Genomic DNA, 18,369 nt, shown 5'->3' on the forward strand with positions numbered 1-18,369 from the left:
GCCTGGCCAGCATGCATCAGTGGTTGAGTGTCAACCTATGAACCAGGAGTTCACAGTTCAATTCCGGATCAGGGCACATGGCTGGGTTGAGGGTTCGATCCCCAGTAGGGGGCGTGCAGGAGGCAGCTGATCAATGTTTCTCTCTCATCACTGATGTTTCTATCTCTCTCTCTCCTTTCCTCTCAGAAATCAATAACAACATATTTTAAATTAATTAAAAAGGGTGAGGGCCTTAGCCGATTTTGCTCAGTGGTTAGAGCGTCAGCCCACTGACTGAAGGGTTGTGAGTTAGATTCTGGATCACAGTTGGGGCGTGTGCAGAAGGCAACCAATCGCGGAAGGCAACCAATCGATGTTTCTCTCTCTCTCTCTTCGTCCCTTCCACTCTCTCTAAAAAGCAATGGAATTGGGTGAAGATTACAAAAAAAATAATTAATTAATTTAAAAAGATGAGGGACACCCCCAGAATTCAGGGAAGGACACCCTGATCTTGGGCCCAAATCTTGCAACGCAAATTAAGGGAGTAGACTGGCAGATGAGTGCTCATTTTCTTTCCACTCTAAAACTAGTCTGCTTCTAATTTATGTTCATCTGCAAATACACCTGTGGGGCAGGTAAGCCAGGCAGTCCCACGGCAGAGGCACGAGGTGGGGGGGTGCCCATGCTCACACACCTTGGCTGAACAGAAAAGAGACAAGGATCTGAGCCCTACATCCTCAGGCCAGGGTTCTGCCACCACAGCCAGCTAGTCCTACTTCACATTTATATACGGCTTGCTTGTTGACCTTTCTTTTACCTTACAAATATTATTCAAGAAACATACACTAAAATGTAGGGAAATTATAAAAGGCAGATAAGCAAAAAAAAAAGAGACAAAATCCTTAAGATCACCCATCATCCCACCACGGGTGACAACTATGCAGCATTCTGGTCTAGTACTAGTGAACGGCTTCCATTCCTGGGATGCGTATGGGTCATCCTGGGGTTAGAAAGGGAGACAGGACAGCCTGCAGTGATCCTTGCCCTCTGAGCACAAACAGGTCATCCTCTGACCCAAAGTGGATCATACTTTACATGCTGCTGCCCAGCCAGCTTGTAGCCCTATTAATGCCAGGACCTTGAAAGATAGAGATCTGCACCAGCACCTTCGTGCTGCTCAGCATTCCATCCTACAGACGCAGCACGTCTTGTCTAACAATTCCCATAGGTGCGACCCGGGGAGCAACAGAAACTGTGACGGATGGCCCATCCCTGGCGCCTGCCTGAGTATCTCCTGATGACAAGTTCCCAGGCTAGAACGGATCTGTCAAACAGTAAATAACTTACGTAAAAGCTCCTGATCACACCGCCAAACATGAACAGAAAGGTTGGGTGAACTTACAGTACCACCCAGGGACCAAGAACACTCATCTGTTGCTCTCTGTACCACAGGGCCTTCTATTTTAAAGTCTCTACCAATTTCATCAATTAAAAAAAACTTACCATCATGTACTTTAACATTCATTCTTTACACATGAATTACTTAGTTCAGCATAGTTTGCAACAGCAAATATTTTAATCAACATTCATGAGTATCAACTGGGGAATGGTTAAAGAGATTACAGACTATTTCTTTCTATTTAACATTGTGCAGTTTTACAAAGAATGAAATAGATCTAAACACATTGTCTTGGGAAGGTGAGCCCAACAAAAAATGTTTGGGTGAAAATCAAATTATAAAATAATATAATGGTAAAGCTTTATGTGTATATATGCTTATATTTATGCATAAACAACAAAAATATGAAAGGATAAATGTTAATTTTTTACTAGTTAATCATGAGCAGGTTTTTTTGAGGATGGGAATTACTTTACCTTAGATTTCCCTGTTTATTTACTGTTAAATTTCAAATGGCTAGAATTTAATATTTGGGAGGTACAGATAAAATGAGACTTCTCATGAGTGTTTGGTGATGGTACAGGAGGGCTTGTTACACTATTCTCTCTACTTTTGAAAAGGTTTGAAATTATCCCTAAATAAAAAAAGTTTTCTCAAGAACAGTTCCCATTAAGGCCCTATGCAAGGTGTTAGAAATGTCACCACATTTACCTGCCCCTAAGTGTCTCTAAATGCCATTTCTATTGGAGTGACTAAGGGATCCATGCTGTACAACCTGATCCCCACCCTGCCACACACACACACCTAATGGAATCCTTGTGAATATGCGCTTTGATAATTGGGTAGGAAGGGTAACCCTTTTAAAACACTAATTAGCTATTTGTATTTCCTCTTATTGCTAAACTAGAGGCCCGTTGCAGAAGGATTCCTGCAAGAATAGGGCTTCCTGCAGCCCGAGCGAAGCAGAGAAGGGAGCGAAACCCACCAAGGAGGGCTTCCCTCCCTCCTCCCCTCCCACCTCGGCCACCCTGCTTGCTTCCCTCCTGCCTCCGCCACCCCGCTTGCTTCCCTCCCGCCTCCGCCACCCCGCCTGCTTCCCTCCCGCCTCCGCCGCCCCACTTGCTTCTCTGCAGCTTCGCTCCCTTCTGCAGCGCTTGGCTTCCTTCCACGTTGTCTTCAGTCTTCGCTCCGCACCTACGATGCAAATTAACTGCCATCTTTGTTGGGTTAATTTGCATACTCATCTGATTTGGCTGGTGGGCGTAGCGGAGTGACACTAGTTTGCATGCTTCTTTTATTAGTGTAGACTAGAGGCCCAATACACAAAATTCATGCAAGAGTAGGCCTTCCTTCCCCCGGCTGCTGGCACTGGCTTCCCTCTGGCACCTGGGACCCAGGCTTCCCTCCGGCCCACCTTCGTCAGGAAGGACATCTGGTCTAATTAGCATATTGCGCTTTTATTATTATAGATTTTCTTGTCTTAGGCATTGGTTAGCACATTCAGGACAACTTTAAATGACACGGTAGTAATAAGCATGCTTATCTTGGTTTCTGATTACAATAGGGAGGCCTGTTTAAGTCTTTTGTCATTAAAGAATGAGGCATTTTAATTAAAATCTTACTCATGAAAGATTATTCTATTCCCACACTGCAAACAGTTTGCGGTAGAAATATACAACTGAATTTTATTGTTTTTTGTAACTGCAGTTTTTATTAATAAAATCCACATGGACCCATAATGGTTTTATTAATAAATCTACACTAATAAAAGAGAAACATGCAAATTGGTGTCACTCTGCTACACCCACCAGCCAATCAGGATGAGTATGCAAATTAACCCAACAAAGATGGTGGTTAATTTGCATATGCAGGCAGGGAGCAAAGACTGAAAGCTCCGCCTGAGCGAAGACTGAAGACAACTGAAGATTAAAGAGGCTTGGCTTCTCTGCTGTGGCCAGAGCAAAGGCCTGGATCCCGGGTGCCGGAAGCCAGGGGAAGGAAGGCCTATTGCACGAATCTCTTCGTGCAACGGGCCTCTAGTTTTCTAATAATCATCCTTCCTTGAGGTCCTGAAATAACACAAAATTCATTGTCCTTTTATTGTATTATCTATAGCAGCCTTTTCCCAAACCACGTTGTAAGCGACATTCTTCCCAGATGTTTACAGATGTGGCTCTAAAAAAATAAACTAGATGTATGCAGAGCTGAATCCAAAGGCCCTTTCTGGGAGAATCTTCTGCACACTTGTGTTTTAAAAGATTCCAACAGCTGTCAGAGGAGAGGTGGGGGGAAGGACTGGATGAAAGAAGGCAAAGGGATGAGCCAAAGAACATAACATATATACATAACCCATAGACACAGAAACAGTGTGAGGATGGCCAGGGGTGGGGAATGGGGGGAAGTGGGCAAAGGGGGGCAATGGGGTCACCTGCAATAGTATCAACAATAAAAATAAGTTTTAAAATAACATTTTTAAGAAGCTTTACAGTAGAGAAAGATGCCTGAACATATCTGCCCTCGGCTCTGAGTGCTCCACACCCCAGGAAGAAAGAAGTTGGTCAGACTCTCTTTTTCATTAGCTCTGTCGGTATTTGCCATTAAGATAAAACTGACTGAGTCGTTTCCCTTCTTTTCTAAAGCTCCAGAAAAGTTTAAATAGTGCAGGAATTCTCTCTTCCTTGAAGATGTAATACACTCTCTGTCTCACCATTGGAGACCAGCGCTTCTTTTAGGGATAAAAGTCCTCTGACATTAGTCTCGACTTTTCCCAGGGTCATGGGTGAAGTCTGACCCCCCCTCCAGTCCTCCCCTCACTTACAGTGTGCTTACTAACTGCCTCCTCTGTGACAGACGGCGCGCCAGGTCCTTCAGGGTGCCCTGGTGATCGACACAGAGTGGAGGCCTTGCCCTCACACAGTGAACACCCCAGGTGAAAAGATGACCTCGTGGCAATGAAAAAACATGAGAGCCCGGCAGCACGGCTCAGTGGTTGAGCATCGACCTATGAATCAGGAGGTCAGGGCACATGCAAGGGTTGCGGGCTCAATCCCCAGTGTGGGGCGTGCAGGAAGCAGCCGATCAATGATTCTTTCTCATCATTGATATTTCTCTCTCTCTCCCTTCCTCTCTGAAATCAAAAAAAAACAAAAAAACAGAAACATGAGAGCAAAAATAAAAAGCTCGACAGAAGGATTTAAGATAAAGCTGAGGAAAATTCCTATGAATACAGAAAGAAGGTGAAGAGATGAAAACCAGAAGAGGGAAGCAGAGGAAGAGTTCGGGGTCCAACAGTCTAGAAGTACCAGAAAGAGATGAGCAGGAATGGAGGGAGGAAGGATTTGTGAAATAAGTCAAGATCATTTCCCACCTGTGCACACTTGAGAGCCCAGTGCTACAAAGTCCTGAGTGCCCAGCGAGGTTTCAGACAACATGACAAGCCTAGCAGCTTCCACAAGTCTAGCATATGTCTTATTGAAGCTTTCAGGAGGATGCAGAAGAGGCGGCTTTGAACAGATAATGGCCAAGCACTTTTCAGCACTGAGAACCGTCAGGAAGGGAGCAGAAGAGAAGCCAGAGACCACGTTGACTACTCGGTCAAGTGTGATCAGTGCGGTTACTATCGTCATTTTCTCAATTATCAGCAATTCTGAAGTTTCAATAAATAAGTTATATATAACTCTAACTACAAATTATTGATAACTGTTTTGTTTTTTGGTGTGTGCTTTTTAAGATTCTAAGCCATTTGGGGGTTTTGTTCACCATTTTGTTATTGATTTCTAAATTAACTATATGATGGTAAATACAATTTCTCCTTTTTGCAACTTACTGCATTTCACTGAATGAGCATTCTTACATGCCTTCTACACCAAACCTGGTGTGTGTATTACTCAACCTTCAATAAAATGAGAAAATTCAGAACAATCCTGGGTATTTTCACATACCTTCATTTGTAATGATATGTGGGTGATGATTATGCCAGGATCCACTTTATTGGTATAGCATGTTCTAACACAGAGAGGCAGGATTAAGTGTTATGGGTTTTGAAAACCAGGCCAGCCACTTACTAGCTGTGTGACCCTGGGCAGCTAATCAGTGGTTCTCAACCTTCCTAATGCCGCGACCCTTTAATACAGTTCCTCATGTTGTGGTGACCCCCAACCATAAAATTATTTTCGTTGCTACTTCATAAATATAATTTTGCTACTGTTATGAATTGTCATGTAAATATCTGATATGCAGGATGTATTTTCATTGTTCACGACCCACAGGTTGAGAACTGCTGCTTTAGATCCTTATGCCTCGGCTTCCTTAGTGGGGACAACACTGATACCTACCTTAATTTATAATACGTGCAAGTGTTATGTATAGCAGTGACGCATAGGCTCAGTAAGTGCTGCCTGTTATGGAATAATTACAGAATATTTCACAAAGCAATACAAAAACAATTGGAAATCCTCTTGTGTTATTAATTTGTTTCAGACATCTTACTGATTGGTAAAATTCCAGTCTTGGAACTATTTCACTATTATATGATCAACTCGTCTACAGACACACAAGAGAAAGTGAGTTCTATTTGTGGTATGCAGAATTCCGTGGCTCTAATTAATAATCGACCTTACACTATTATCCAAGTCCTGGACATCTTTACTGACATTACTTAAAGGGGTAAGTGACATGTTTAATGGGCTTGAAGCTCTGTGCAGAAGGACCGGCGATGACTAGCAGGACTCTGGCCTCCACACATGTGTGCAGAGCTCCGCTTGGCCTGGGAGCCATGTCTCCTCCGATACCAACAGACCCTCCTGCTGCATCTGTCTCCTGCTGGTCGGGACATACTTTTGAGTCTCCTCTAAAGGATTCTAGGTATTTTTCTTTTTTTAAAATATATTTTATTGATTTCAGAGAGGAAGGGGGAGAGATAGAGAGATAGAAATATCAATGATGAGAGAGAATTCATTGATTGGCTGCCTCCTGCACTCCCCCAACTGGGGATCGAGCCCACAACCTGGGCATGTGCCCTTGACTGGAATCGAATCTGGGACCCTTCAGTCCTCAGACCGATGCTCTATCTACTGAGCCAAACCAGCTAAGGCGGATTCTAGGTATTTCAATTCATGCAGACTTGGTATGACTTCAAAAGTCAAGAGCTAATGGCACCACGTGAAGTTTGAAACCTTACATCCTTTCCCCTACACATCACTGCCAAGTCTCTGACATACCTTGACGGCAAGTCACTTCCCAACTCAGACTCTAAAACACCATCAATTCCCTGGCACGAAGTCAATCAAGTTCAAACTGTCAGACTATTCTGACTTAAAACAAAACCTATCTCCTAAAGTCAGAATGTTCCAAGAGGCTGCCCCTTGGGGGAGGTAAGAGGGGAGAGTTTTACCGTCCACAACTGAGTGGTGTCAGAACACTTACAGCATGGCGATGCCCCAGTGCTTCCCCGCTCTCTCTCCTGCCGCCTGGAAACCAGAGAGGCCAATGAGGGCCACTGTGGGCGTAATGGTCAGGGGCCCGATGTACTTCAGCAGAGCGCCGGGCAGGCCTAAGAAGCCGATGACCACTTCTATCAGTGAGGACATGATGATGGCTCCTTGGATCTGGAATAAGAGCGGGCACAGGCATGAGTAAGCTGCTTATACGTCACTACTCAATGTCACCCACATCCAAAACTGACAATTTTGTGAAGCATCAAGTCATTATACAACTGGCATGACACGGCTGGAAATTTCCTGGTGTGATGTATGACCGGACTAATGTAAGAATAGCATTATAGGACTGGGCACTGGATGCAACTTGCCTTTTCCGCTGATAAATGAGACAGGCGTAATTAATAATTCCTAAGGGACACTGCAATATAAAGCTCCTTGACTTTAAAAAGTGAGTCCCTGCAGGACATTTAAAAGATAGCACAATTGACAAAAATGCTAAAGGAATGTTTCTATTGTACAGAATAGTTGGGCTGATTCCGAATGAAGGGTGAATGATCTTACAGGTTTTAAAAGATCTGGATAAACTGTCAGCCATTCTCATGTCTAAGGAGTCCCATGACCTGTTCTGTTCAAGTGCACTGAATAGACAATTATCTTAATTCTTTCCACAAATACAGGCACAGACACGGAGGCTGGAGTGAATAGTTCTGCTGCCTGCTGACAAGCCTCTGTAGCTCCTTCCAAAGGAGCCACGCCCCTCGGCTGGTTCCGCTGGGGGTGCCAGTGGGCAGGCCTGCGGGTGCACCAGAAAGAGGAGGGAAATGAAGGGTGAGAAACAAGACTGTCTGGCTGCACAAAGCATTTCTGCATGCTTTATGTTACAGCGATGCCATCTAAACTGAACGACGTCTTTAATGACAGAGATAAACATGTCAGTAGCTGAGAAGAAAGGGACGGCTTAGTCAAGCAACTGCAATTTCTTGGGCACAATCAACAGTGAAGCTGAGGAGAAACACAAAGCAGCCACAGGCAGGCATGCTCGGCCGTTACCTCGCGTATGCGGGGGTACCAGATGTGCTCCGTGTGCAGCAGTTCCGTGGTTCCGTTGACAAACGAAACATCTTGAAAACAAAAACAAAGACAAAATTTTTCTTGAAACAACACTGACATTTCACAAGACACATTCATTTCACTCTTTTTAAGAAGAATCTCCTCCCTGTTTTAAGTATATGTGTGTAAATACCCATCCCTGAAATTCAACAGTGTGGCTTACCATACTGAGGGGCGGGTTCCCCAGTGCTAACTTAACCAAATGTATTCATGGGCTGAAGCTCCCAGCTTGTCAGAAGCTGACTGAGCTGGTGATGCACATGGCTCGTGCCAGCCTCACACAAAGACCAACCCTTGCAAGCAGTTAACTTGCAAACCATTAGCAAGGCTGCCTAAGGTTTAAAAACCTCGATAAAACAGAGGGCCTTCTCCAGTTTCCAAATCAACTCAGTGGTCACCAAGTAACTCCAAGGAGCATGGAAGGAAATGAAAGCTGGAAAACTTTGCTCCTAGAACCTAAAAACGGAACAGTCTTTTGAGAGTACCACAGGTCTGGTTTTCTCAAGTCCCCTATCTTATCTTTTCCTGATCTTATCATTAAAGGGGAGAGGGAGGTGAAAGTCATTTGCAGAAAACCAAAGCAGCCAGATCCTTAAAAAGCAGAGATGTTTCAGAGAAGGGATGCTGATGCAGCAAAGAGAGTGATTACTGGTGGTTCATAAAATCCACTGAAAGAAAGAGGCAGAAAAATAGCACAAATATTTTTCTCTTCATTCCCATACATATCCATCTCATTAGCATAGAGAAATGCGGTCCCTTCTGGTCCTCACTTGCTCTGGGGTTAGGGATGAACGAGTGGACAGAGAGAGACAGAAACATGATCCACAGATGGGAGCACTCTAAGCTGTTTGCTGGTCTGTGTGTTCTGTGCCTGATTCCAGACAGGATTTCAGGCTGCCAAGGGCAGCATGTCCAGGCCTCCCTTTATCACCTGAGTTAAAGGACCCCAAGGACATATGTGGAAATAACTGCAATTACCTGTGGTGTTACATTTCCATTTATCTAAAGACAGGATGGCTCGAGCAGGGGCCAGAAATGCAAAAGCACTGGCCTGAAACAGGGGTAACCTAAAAGAAACGAGACCAAAACCATGATCACGGCATCAGGAACTACCGAGGTAGTTCACTATTTGATAGCTTAACAGTCTTTTCCATAGACAAACAGCACATGAGTAAATGCAGGCACACCTGGAAGAAAGAACCCCGGTCTGCAAAGATCGCCTCGGCCAGGCAGCCAGGGCCACTGGCTTCTCCATCCTCCCGTCTGCTGCTCTTCCCCCCTGGGGAGCCCTGGAGTCAGCACCAGCACCCCAAGATGAGCCCTGCCATCGCCACCTTTCCCCTTGGGGGTGGGGTGTTTTGCATTTGGGAGTCTCTCTTTCCTGCTGAGCTTGTGAGCTCCTCATTAAACATCAGTGTATGTCTTCTATTTCACCACCCTTCTCCTCCCTTTCAAATTATCGAATAGCATAGAAAAACATTTATCTTCCTGTTGTTCCATATTATAGTCAAAGACTGCCCTAAATCAGAGGTAAGCATCAAAATCATGTTAGGGTTCTACATCTATTGAGGAAAAGAAAAGCTGTAAGTTACAAACCAACAGTAGATATAATACTCTGCTTAATCATGAAAAGACTCAAATATTCTAAACCTTATTTTTAAAGGACCCAGAAAACGTGCAGACTCTCTGTAAAATCTCCTGCCCCCATCCTCCAACTAAATGCAGATACTCAGATTCCATCATTCAATTGTATTTGAGATACGTCACATTAACTTTATGAACACTTGAGCTACTCAAATTCAAAAGATGTTGCTCCAGCTGTATTGCTAAGGTGGCTTTATGGGCTAACATGAGACCTTGACCCTACTGTTAACATACTTCAGGGTAAAATGAAAAACTGGCTCCTGTTTGCAGGGCTGGGAACTCCCAGGTGTCCAGATCCTTCTTAAATACCACGAAGCAGCCTTGTGTGAGTGCCCTGGCCAGGGGGGCGGGAACCCAGCATCCCGCCCTGGGCTGACAGCAGGTCCCGCCCTGACTGAAACAGGAACTGGACTGGGAGACAGAGTGGCTCTGGCTGGAGGACAAGCATCTGCTTTACAAGTGCAGAGTCGACACACACCATTCTGAGCCAGAGGAGGGTCAAGATTCTCGTTCTCTGGCCATTTTAATCATGCAATGGAATCAACTAAGACCAGGCAGGCCGAGAGCAGGCAAGGGCCAGAAATTCAAGACACAGAGGCAGGCTGCACGGTACAGCCCAGATGCATTGCTGGCAGCCAGTCGCATGGGAATGCCCTCCACCAACCATCCCAGAGCACAGTACCGTCAAAAGTGGAAGTGGCCCTCGAAGGTGTGGCTCAGTTGGTTGGGTGCCGTCCCGTGCACCGAAAGATGGCGGGTTCAATTCCCAGTCAGGGCACATGTCTGGGTTGTGGGCTCGATCCCCAGTGAGGGTCATGCAGGAGGCAGCTGATCAATGTTTTGCTCTCACAATGATCTCTCTCTCTCAAAAATCAATAAAAAGTCGTAAAAAAAAAAAATGGAAGTGAAGTCACCTCATGTGGGAATGTAGTATATCAAAAGAGAAAAAAAAATGCTTGACTTAGACAAATTCCTTAAGCACAATTTTTCAGAAATGTACAGAAAAGGTAAAGGGAGGTCAGCATCGAGTTAGAAATGGATGCCATCTCAAATGGTCTAAGCGGCACCTGTTTTGCTGTCGTTTCTGATTTCAAGAGATGCATCTTAGGACCAGGCACCATGGGTTGCACTTAGAGAGCTTGTCCTTGGGAACCACTGCAATCAGCACTGGCTCTGGGTTCTCCTTCTGGGGCATGACCGATACTCGACCTCAGTCTGCACTTGGCCGAGGCACCTTTCTGGGCAAGCATTTATGGCGTCACCCCGACCAGAAGCCCTAAGAGCACTGCAACAAACAAACCAGCTCACTCACTTGCAAACAACCAGGACCCTGGGTTCCTCCGAAAGTGGGTGATAATTCCCGAAGTGCTGCCCGAGGATGGGAAAGGCTGCACGTGGCGGCTGATGGCCCACGCCTGGCCACACACACTGTCTGCCACAGCAGTGCCGTCTCAAAGACACGCAGCCGAGTTGCAGGAAGCAGCAGTCAGCACCCCAGCAGGTACGTGTGGTCTCCGTAACGGGCAGCAGAACTCAGCGGCTGGGCTGAATTACTCACAGGGAAGTTGCTATAAGGGCATGTGGCTGCACTTCCCCAGTTAATGGTCAACCCTCGGCTCTCCTCTCTGCACCTCACTCACACCAGCATCTGACCCTCCCCAGGTAGCCAAGACTGCCTGCCATTTTATTTTGTACTGACGACTGGGAAGGAAACCAATTAAACCCTGCCCTACTTCACACCAGGGGTTGGCAAACGGGCCCATGAGCCAAATCTGGCAAATTACCTGTTTTTATGAGTCAAGTTTTACGGGACACAGCCACCCTCATCTATTTCCGAGGTGTTGACAGCTGCTTTCGAGCTTCGATGGGAGAGTCGGGCAGTCACAACAGAGACGATAAGAGCCTGAAATATTTACTGCTTGTCCCTTGACAGAAAAAGCTGGCTGACTTTGTTTACAGGAAAATATATTTTAAATATGTGAAGAGGTGGTGGATTTTTTTCAGACTTAAGTTTTTAAAGTTGATAGTGTCACTAGATGTAAGAAAAATTCTGAGCAGATAGGCACCTTTGTCATGATACATCCCCACGGTGGGCTTTACCCCAGGACAGCAAAAGAACCTACCCAGCCCGACAACCAGCGTGGCTCCTATGAATCGGGAGGTCACAGTTCAATTCCTGGTCAAGGCACATGGCCAGTTTGCAGGCTCGATCCCAGTGTGGGGCATGAAAGAGGCAGCCGATCAATGATTCTCTCTCGTCATTGATCACTGATGTTTCTATCTCCCTCTCCTTCACTCTCCCGCTCTCTCCTTTCCTCTCTGAATAAATTAAAAAAAAAAAAGAAAAGAAACCCTGCTGGAGGTATCCCATTTCCCCCTTGGTACCCAGGTGACCTCAAAACATCCTCTGGCCTCACATCTCACCAGCCCCTTCACACACCTGCACTCCAAGCAAATTGGTCCAGGTTCTTGCCTCTGAGCCTTTGCGCATCCCTTCTCTTTGTCATCATTTCTAATATTCAATTTTTATTCATCATTCAAGGCACAGGCAAATACCATCTCCTCTAGGAAATATTCCAAGATCTCCTTCTTGGGATTTGTGATGTGTTCTTAGTCAGGACTCTCCGGCCATGATTTCTATAAGTCACCCACCCCCAGGTCAGAAAGCTGGTTTCTGATTCCCCAGGGGTCACTGGTTAAAAATGGATAATTTTGGCCCTAGCTGACATGGCTCAGTGGTTAGAGCATTGGCCCTCAGACCAAGGGGTCACAGGTTCGATTCCTGGTCAAGAGCATATGCCTCAGTTGCATGTTCCCTAGCTCAGGTCAGGGCACATGTGGGAGGCAACCAGTCGAAGTGTCTCTCATCTCACATCATTATTTCTCTCTCTTCTCTCTTCTCTCTCTCTCTCTCCCCGCTCGCCCCTTTTCTCTCTCTAAAAATCAATAAAAAAAATCCTCAGGTGAGGGTTTAAAAAAGAAAAAGAGTATATTTCTGATCTTACCATTTGCAACAACACGGATGTACCTAGAGGGTATTATGCTAAGTGAAATAAGTCAAAGACAAATACCTTTATGATTTCACTTAAATGTGGAATCTAAAAAACAAAATAAAACAGAAACAAGCTCATAGAGAACAACTGATGGTTGACAGATGGAAGGGGAATGGGGGCTGGGTGAAAAGGGTGAAGGGATTAATAAGTACACACTGGTAGATACAAAATAGTCAAGGGGATGTCAAGTACAGCCTAGGGAATAGAGCCAGTGATACTGTAATAACTATGTATGGTGCCAGGTGGGTATTACACTTATTGAGGGGATCACTCATAAGTTACATGTCTAATAACTATGCCATACACCCAAAACTAATATAATATTGACTGTCAACTGTAATTTAAAATTTTTTTAAATTTTAAAATAGAAATTTCTGAATTCCACTTAGTCCTGGTTAACAGGAGTCACATGTGGGGTCCTCACATCTGGATTTTGAACAATGACTTCTGGGGGTGGCTGAGGCACCAAAAAACAGACAACCCCTATGTCAAATGAAAGGATTTATTCTGGTCACTTGATAACCATTGCTTGGGTGTCTGCTTAACACATTATAAGCAGGTATGATGATAGAAAAAACTATCCTTAGGCCGTTGAGGAGTTTCTGTTGTGTGAAGGAGACACTAATTGTGGCCACACGTGAAGGGTGGTGACAAGGCGATGCATGGTGCTGTGGGAGTCTGCAAAAGAATCACTTAGCATAAGGATGAGAAGCACGCCATCACATGTGCAAGGGGTTGAGTAGTCCAGGCAGAGAGAAGAGCAAGTGTAAATCAAGAGCTACAAACAGACCTGAATCCTAGAGAACTGCAGAGACCTTACTATGGGGAAAGCGGGGATTGGAGTGGCGATGGTCAGAGGGGGCCGGCGGGCAAACACCTGGCTTTCCTCTTTCAGGCCAGGGGAAAACTACTAGAGGGCCCTGCTCTGAAAAGTCCACTTTGGGAGAACTGGGAAAGCTAATCCTTACCCCCAAAGCTGTTCTCTGAAGGCATTCCGACAGGGTGTGGCCTGGCATCATTTGCGGTCTCACTCATCCTATGGTGTTGGCTCAGATGAGCTGCCAGCCCCCAGCCCAGGGTAGGTCTCTGCATGCAGCTGGGCCTCTGTCCGCTCCCCTCACAGCACTAAAGCGATCTGTTCAGACAAGCTCCCTACATGCTGATTTCACCCTGTGGGCTGAAGTCGCCCTAACAGCGGGAACTGGGACTGTTCCAGCCATCACTGTATCCCCAGCACCAAGTTTAATAAATAATAAACTGAAGGTGCTATTTACAAATATTATTGTCTGAAAGGAATTTTATTAGAGTAAAAATAAGAGGCTAAGTCTTTCCGCATGTTGATTTTAACTGCAAATTTGAGAGAGGACTTTTAGATTAAAAGCACTGGACAGAGAGAGTAGAGAGTAAAATGTGCATCAATTTTCAAGAGAAAAGCAGGTAACTATCCCAGTCCCCAAAGACTGCCATTGTAAACAATCTCTAAGAAACATAAAGGGGTTTGGCTTTGAGAAGCTATAGTTTCATTTCTGAATCTGCCCTTAGGAGTGTGCGTCCTAAGTGCCTATAAAAAAAAGCAAAACACAACTTGTCCCCCCAAAAAAACCTTCTCTCAATTGATAACACTGCCCTGTTGTTTACTGTACGTATATACCCATCAGTCAGCTGAACTGCTGGAGAGTAGCTTGTAGATGTGGTGCATTCCACCCAAATACTTTAGCAGGTATCACCTAAGAATGAGTGTATTCTCCTCCATCATCGCCTCCCTCCCATTACACCCAAGAAATGTGAAACTAAGTTAATAATGTAATCTAATATCCAGACCATAAATTTCTGCTTATAAAAGTGCTCACGTCTGCCCCACTCCCCCAATCTCATCAGAGCCCCTATACTGTGTGTGGTTATCCAATGTCGTGCTTAGAGCCAGGCTAAACCATTTTGGCCAGGAGACTGCTGGGGTGCGGTGCCCTCCTCATTGCCTCACATCAGGAGGCCTGAGGCCTGTCGTCAGGTGTCCCCACCAGGTGCAATGCTTGGTTAGGGTAGTGACTGCTGGCACTCTCCATTTCTAAAAGTACCTTTTCCCTTCTGCAATTAATAAATTTTGTAGAGTGATTCTTAGTCTGTGAAATTATTATATCCCCACTAGCTTATTAACAGTCTTACATAGTGGGCCTAAAAATTATGAGTTTCCAATTTTATCATTCCATCCATATTTATTAGTGTCCTTTTGTATAAAAAAAAAAAAAGCTTTCCTTTTTGTCCAATTTTATCTCCCTCTTTTTTACACCATCACTACAGATAAATGGGTTCCCTTTTTATATTCGGTTCTATAACTCACTTCCATGACTGTTCTTTTCAATAATTAAATTGTCCTGAACTTGCCCAAAGCAGCCTGTTCAAGCAGGTTCCCTCTCCCCACACCTCTCCCTCACTTTTGAGCTGTTCCTTGCTTTCTGGCATTAGATGTTCCAGGTTCAACTTGTACTTTTCTCAGCTCTGGCGTCAAGCACTTCTCCAAGGAGTCCAGGTTCATTTTGGCAGAAAATGTTATTTAGAAACCAAGATCTGAGCACTAGGTGGCTTGCTGTTACTGGGTATCCTTTTTTTTTTTTTTTTAAACTGGTATCATTTAGTGAACAGAGATACAATATTTTTAAATCAAAATGACCCTTCCACTTCAACAGAATTGAAAGATTACCTTCTTCTCATATACATCTCTCCTCCTACACTGAGCATCCTGATTTCCAATGTTCTTACTGATTTGTTCTATGCTATAACATCACAGGACACAGTTCCAGAATTATACCTACATTACTAACAACAACACTACTGAGTATAAAATTTCTTTTGTCCTTAGAAAATATCCTATTCAAGGTATGCAAAGTAATGTTCTAAAGTCTGTGAATTAATTCTTTTCTTCTGTGTGGTTAGCAATTTGACATATAGTTAGGTTTAGTTTCTGTTCATTTTCAATTTTAGGGTTTGCTTTGGTTCATCCTTTTGGATTTTATGTTTTGAATATGTTGAACATTTACACAGTTTAAAAATCAAACCATATGAAGAGTTATACTAAAAGGTCTCACTCCCATCCCTAGCCGCTCCAACCCATTCTAACTGTAGTTAACCATTTTCATCTGTTCCTCACTTCTCCTTGGTATTTCTTCTTTCTTACCAAACATACATACACATAACTTTTTTGCACCTTGCTTTTTCAATATATCCTGAAACAGATCAGAGAGGCTTTCGTCATTCTTTCTCAGGGCTGCACAGGATCCTACTGTGTGCTGACCCACAGCAGCCAGTCTCTTGTAGATGGACCTTTAGGCTGTTAACTATTTTGCCATTACAAATTACACAGCAAGAAATAACTTTCAGTGTATTATTTTGCATATGTGGGCATGTATCTTCAGGATAAATTTCTAGAAGTGGGGTTATTGGATCAAATGGTAAATGCATATGCAGTCTAGATTGTACAATTCCTCTCCATAAGGGCTGCCCTATTTTCGCTCCTGACAGCAATGTGTAAGAACCCTACACTCCCATAGCCTTGGCGAAAGAGCGGCTTGTCGGGGTTTTCATTTTGTGTCTGACAAAGGGGAAATGGTATCTTAGGGTGGCTTTCATTTATGTTTCTCTTATCCGTCAGTTTGATGAGGATCCTTTCACAGGGTGAAGAAAGGCCACGGCATAATGGTTTTTGTGAACTGTCTGTTCATGTCTTTTTGCTCTTTATATGATTTTTGCTATTTTTTAACACTGATTTTTAAAAGTTCTTTCTATAGTGGAGACAGTAGAGCTTCTCTGGGATATGATACAAATAGTTTCTCCAGTTTGTCATTTTTTCTGTTTACGGTGTATTTTTACGAAGTTTAAAAACATGTTCTTATATTCAGTGTCATCAAATTTACCATCCTTGTATGGTTCCTAGAGTTTGAGTTTAAAAGTTTAAAAGCCCACTTTTAGATTAAAAAGGGAAATCACTCTGATTTCATTCTAGTACTTACAGTTTTCATGATTCTTGCATTTTATTGCTAATTCATTTTGAGTTGATTAAAAAAAACTCAACTAAAAGCAAGTGTAACCATTATCTTCAAGTTCATGTTATTCTGGTTTTATAGATAAACACTAAAAAGTATATGAACTCTTCTGGTCAGAGAGGCTCCTGAGGAGCCTCGGTGGGGAGGAAGCAGCTGACTGGTGCCCGTCTCAACCCCCTCCCCTCCCCCGCCCCAGAGCCACAGCTCATAGCAGCAGGCTTGGCTCAGACAGTGCGCAGGAACCCAGAGGGCTAGTTGGATGTGATTTTGACAACCTCCTTTTCAAACATGATAGTATCACCTATTTCAGGTCAAGGGCTAGTAGCCTAAAATACTTTTATTACTTAAAGATCTAAGCAGTCACAGGGAGGCACGAGAGAAGTCCTTGGGGTGTGGCAATGTTCTGTCGGTTGGGTTATATGACTGTATACGTGAGTAAAACCTTATATAACTGTACATATAAAAAAGGTTCAATGTTACTGTATGTCAATTATCCCTCAATAGTTTTGATTTAAATTATGTCTATAAAGTAAGTGTCTTGCCTGGCCGGCGTGGCTCAGTGGCTGAATGTCAACCTATGAACCAGGAGGTCAAAGTTCAATTCTCAGTCAGGACACATGCCCAGGTTGTGCGCTCAATCCCCAGTGTGGGGCGAGCAGGAGGCAGCCGATCAATGATTTTCTCTCATCAGTGATGTTCCTATCTCTCCCCCTCTCCTTTCCTCTCTGAAATCAATAAAAATACATATATTTTTAAAAAAGGAATGGGAGGAGGATGACATCACATTCCTTAAATACTAGAATGATGTTAAATAGTTACCAAAAACCACAATATTGGAAAAAGACAAAAGCTTCCCTTTGGTATTTGGTGAGCAGCTCTGTCCTCTAGGCCTGTGTAACGCTGCCCTAATCCTGCACAGCGTTTGCGACGACAGTCACCTGGCTGAAAGGATGGCTACGAGGGAGGGGCAGTGGGCCATGAGGAGAAGGAGGAGCCATTCAGAGCATGTGAGAATGTGCAGGGCAAGGAGGATGTGACAATCAAAAAAAAGACTGGAGAACTAGATTCATTCACCCCATATACCCTCAGAGGACACAGTCAGTCTCCTAGTCCCCGGGAGCATCAGAAATATGGACAGAGAAGCAGTGTGTTAGGAGAAGGGGGAAGACCACCAAGAAGGATCGAGTCGAAGAAGCAAAGCTGATGGCAGTGGCCATGGAGCACGATGCCCAACCGCCCCTACGCTCATCAGAGACGCTGCTGGCAGCTGCCCCAGCCCCAAGCTCACTGCAACCCCTCTCCCCGCCGGCGCCTGTCTGCCTCCTCCCCTTCCAGAGGCCCCTGAAATAATGAGCGCCCGCAGGCGAGCGTGGACAGGTGCCCAGGATTAACCAGAAGGAGGCCCTGAGAGATCAGGCGGCTTGCCCACAGTCACATGAAAAAGGTGGAACGAGAGCGATGTCTCCGCCAGCCCTGCAGCAGTCAGGGGTGCGGGAAAGCTCCCTCCTCCACGGTCATTAGCATCAGGTTCTCACAGGGCCCATTTCATTAATATACAGGGTGAGGCAAAAGTAGGTTTACAGTTGTTCATATGCAAAATATAGTCATTAATAAGTAATAATACAAGAATAAATGGCTTCACATACTCACAACTGTCACACCAACGTTTGCCCCACACTATACTACCTAAAACTTGTAGTAAATGGACA

The 18,369-nt window shown here is 44.5% G+C and overlaps 1 protein-coding gene across 3 annotated transcripts in view; it reads right to left on the reverse strand.

Annotated features, from left to right (window-relative positions):
• Positions 1-18,369, reverse strand: part of SLC23A2 (solute carrier family 23 member 2) — a 91,819-nt gene that overhangs the window by 23,491 nt on the left and 49,959 nt on the right. For all 3 annotated transcript variants that reach the window (XM_023760270.1, XM_023760269.1, XM_014462358.2), the window contains 3 exons: positions 8,905-8,993; positions 7,867-7,937; positions 6,803-6,984 (listed from right to left, as the gene is read on the reverse strand). In XM_023760270.1, coding sequence (XP_023616038.1) covers positions 6,803-6,984; positions 7,867-7,937; positions 8,905-8,993 — 342 coding nt within the window. The remainder of the gene's footprint in view (positions 1-6,802; positions 6,985-7,866; positions 7,938-8,904; positions 8,994-18,369) is intronic.

This window comes from Myotis lucifugus, unplaced genomic scaffold (genome assembly GCF_000147115.1).
Source record: "Myotis lucifugus unplaced genomic scaffold, Myoluc2.0 scaffold_178, whole genome shotgun sequence".
Classification (NCBI taxonomy): domain Eukaryota; kingdom Metazoa; phylum Chordata; class Mammalia; order Chiroptera; family Vespertilionidae; genus Myotis; species Myotis lucifugus.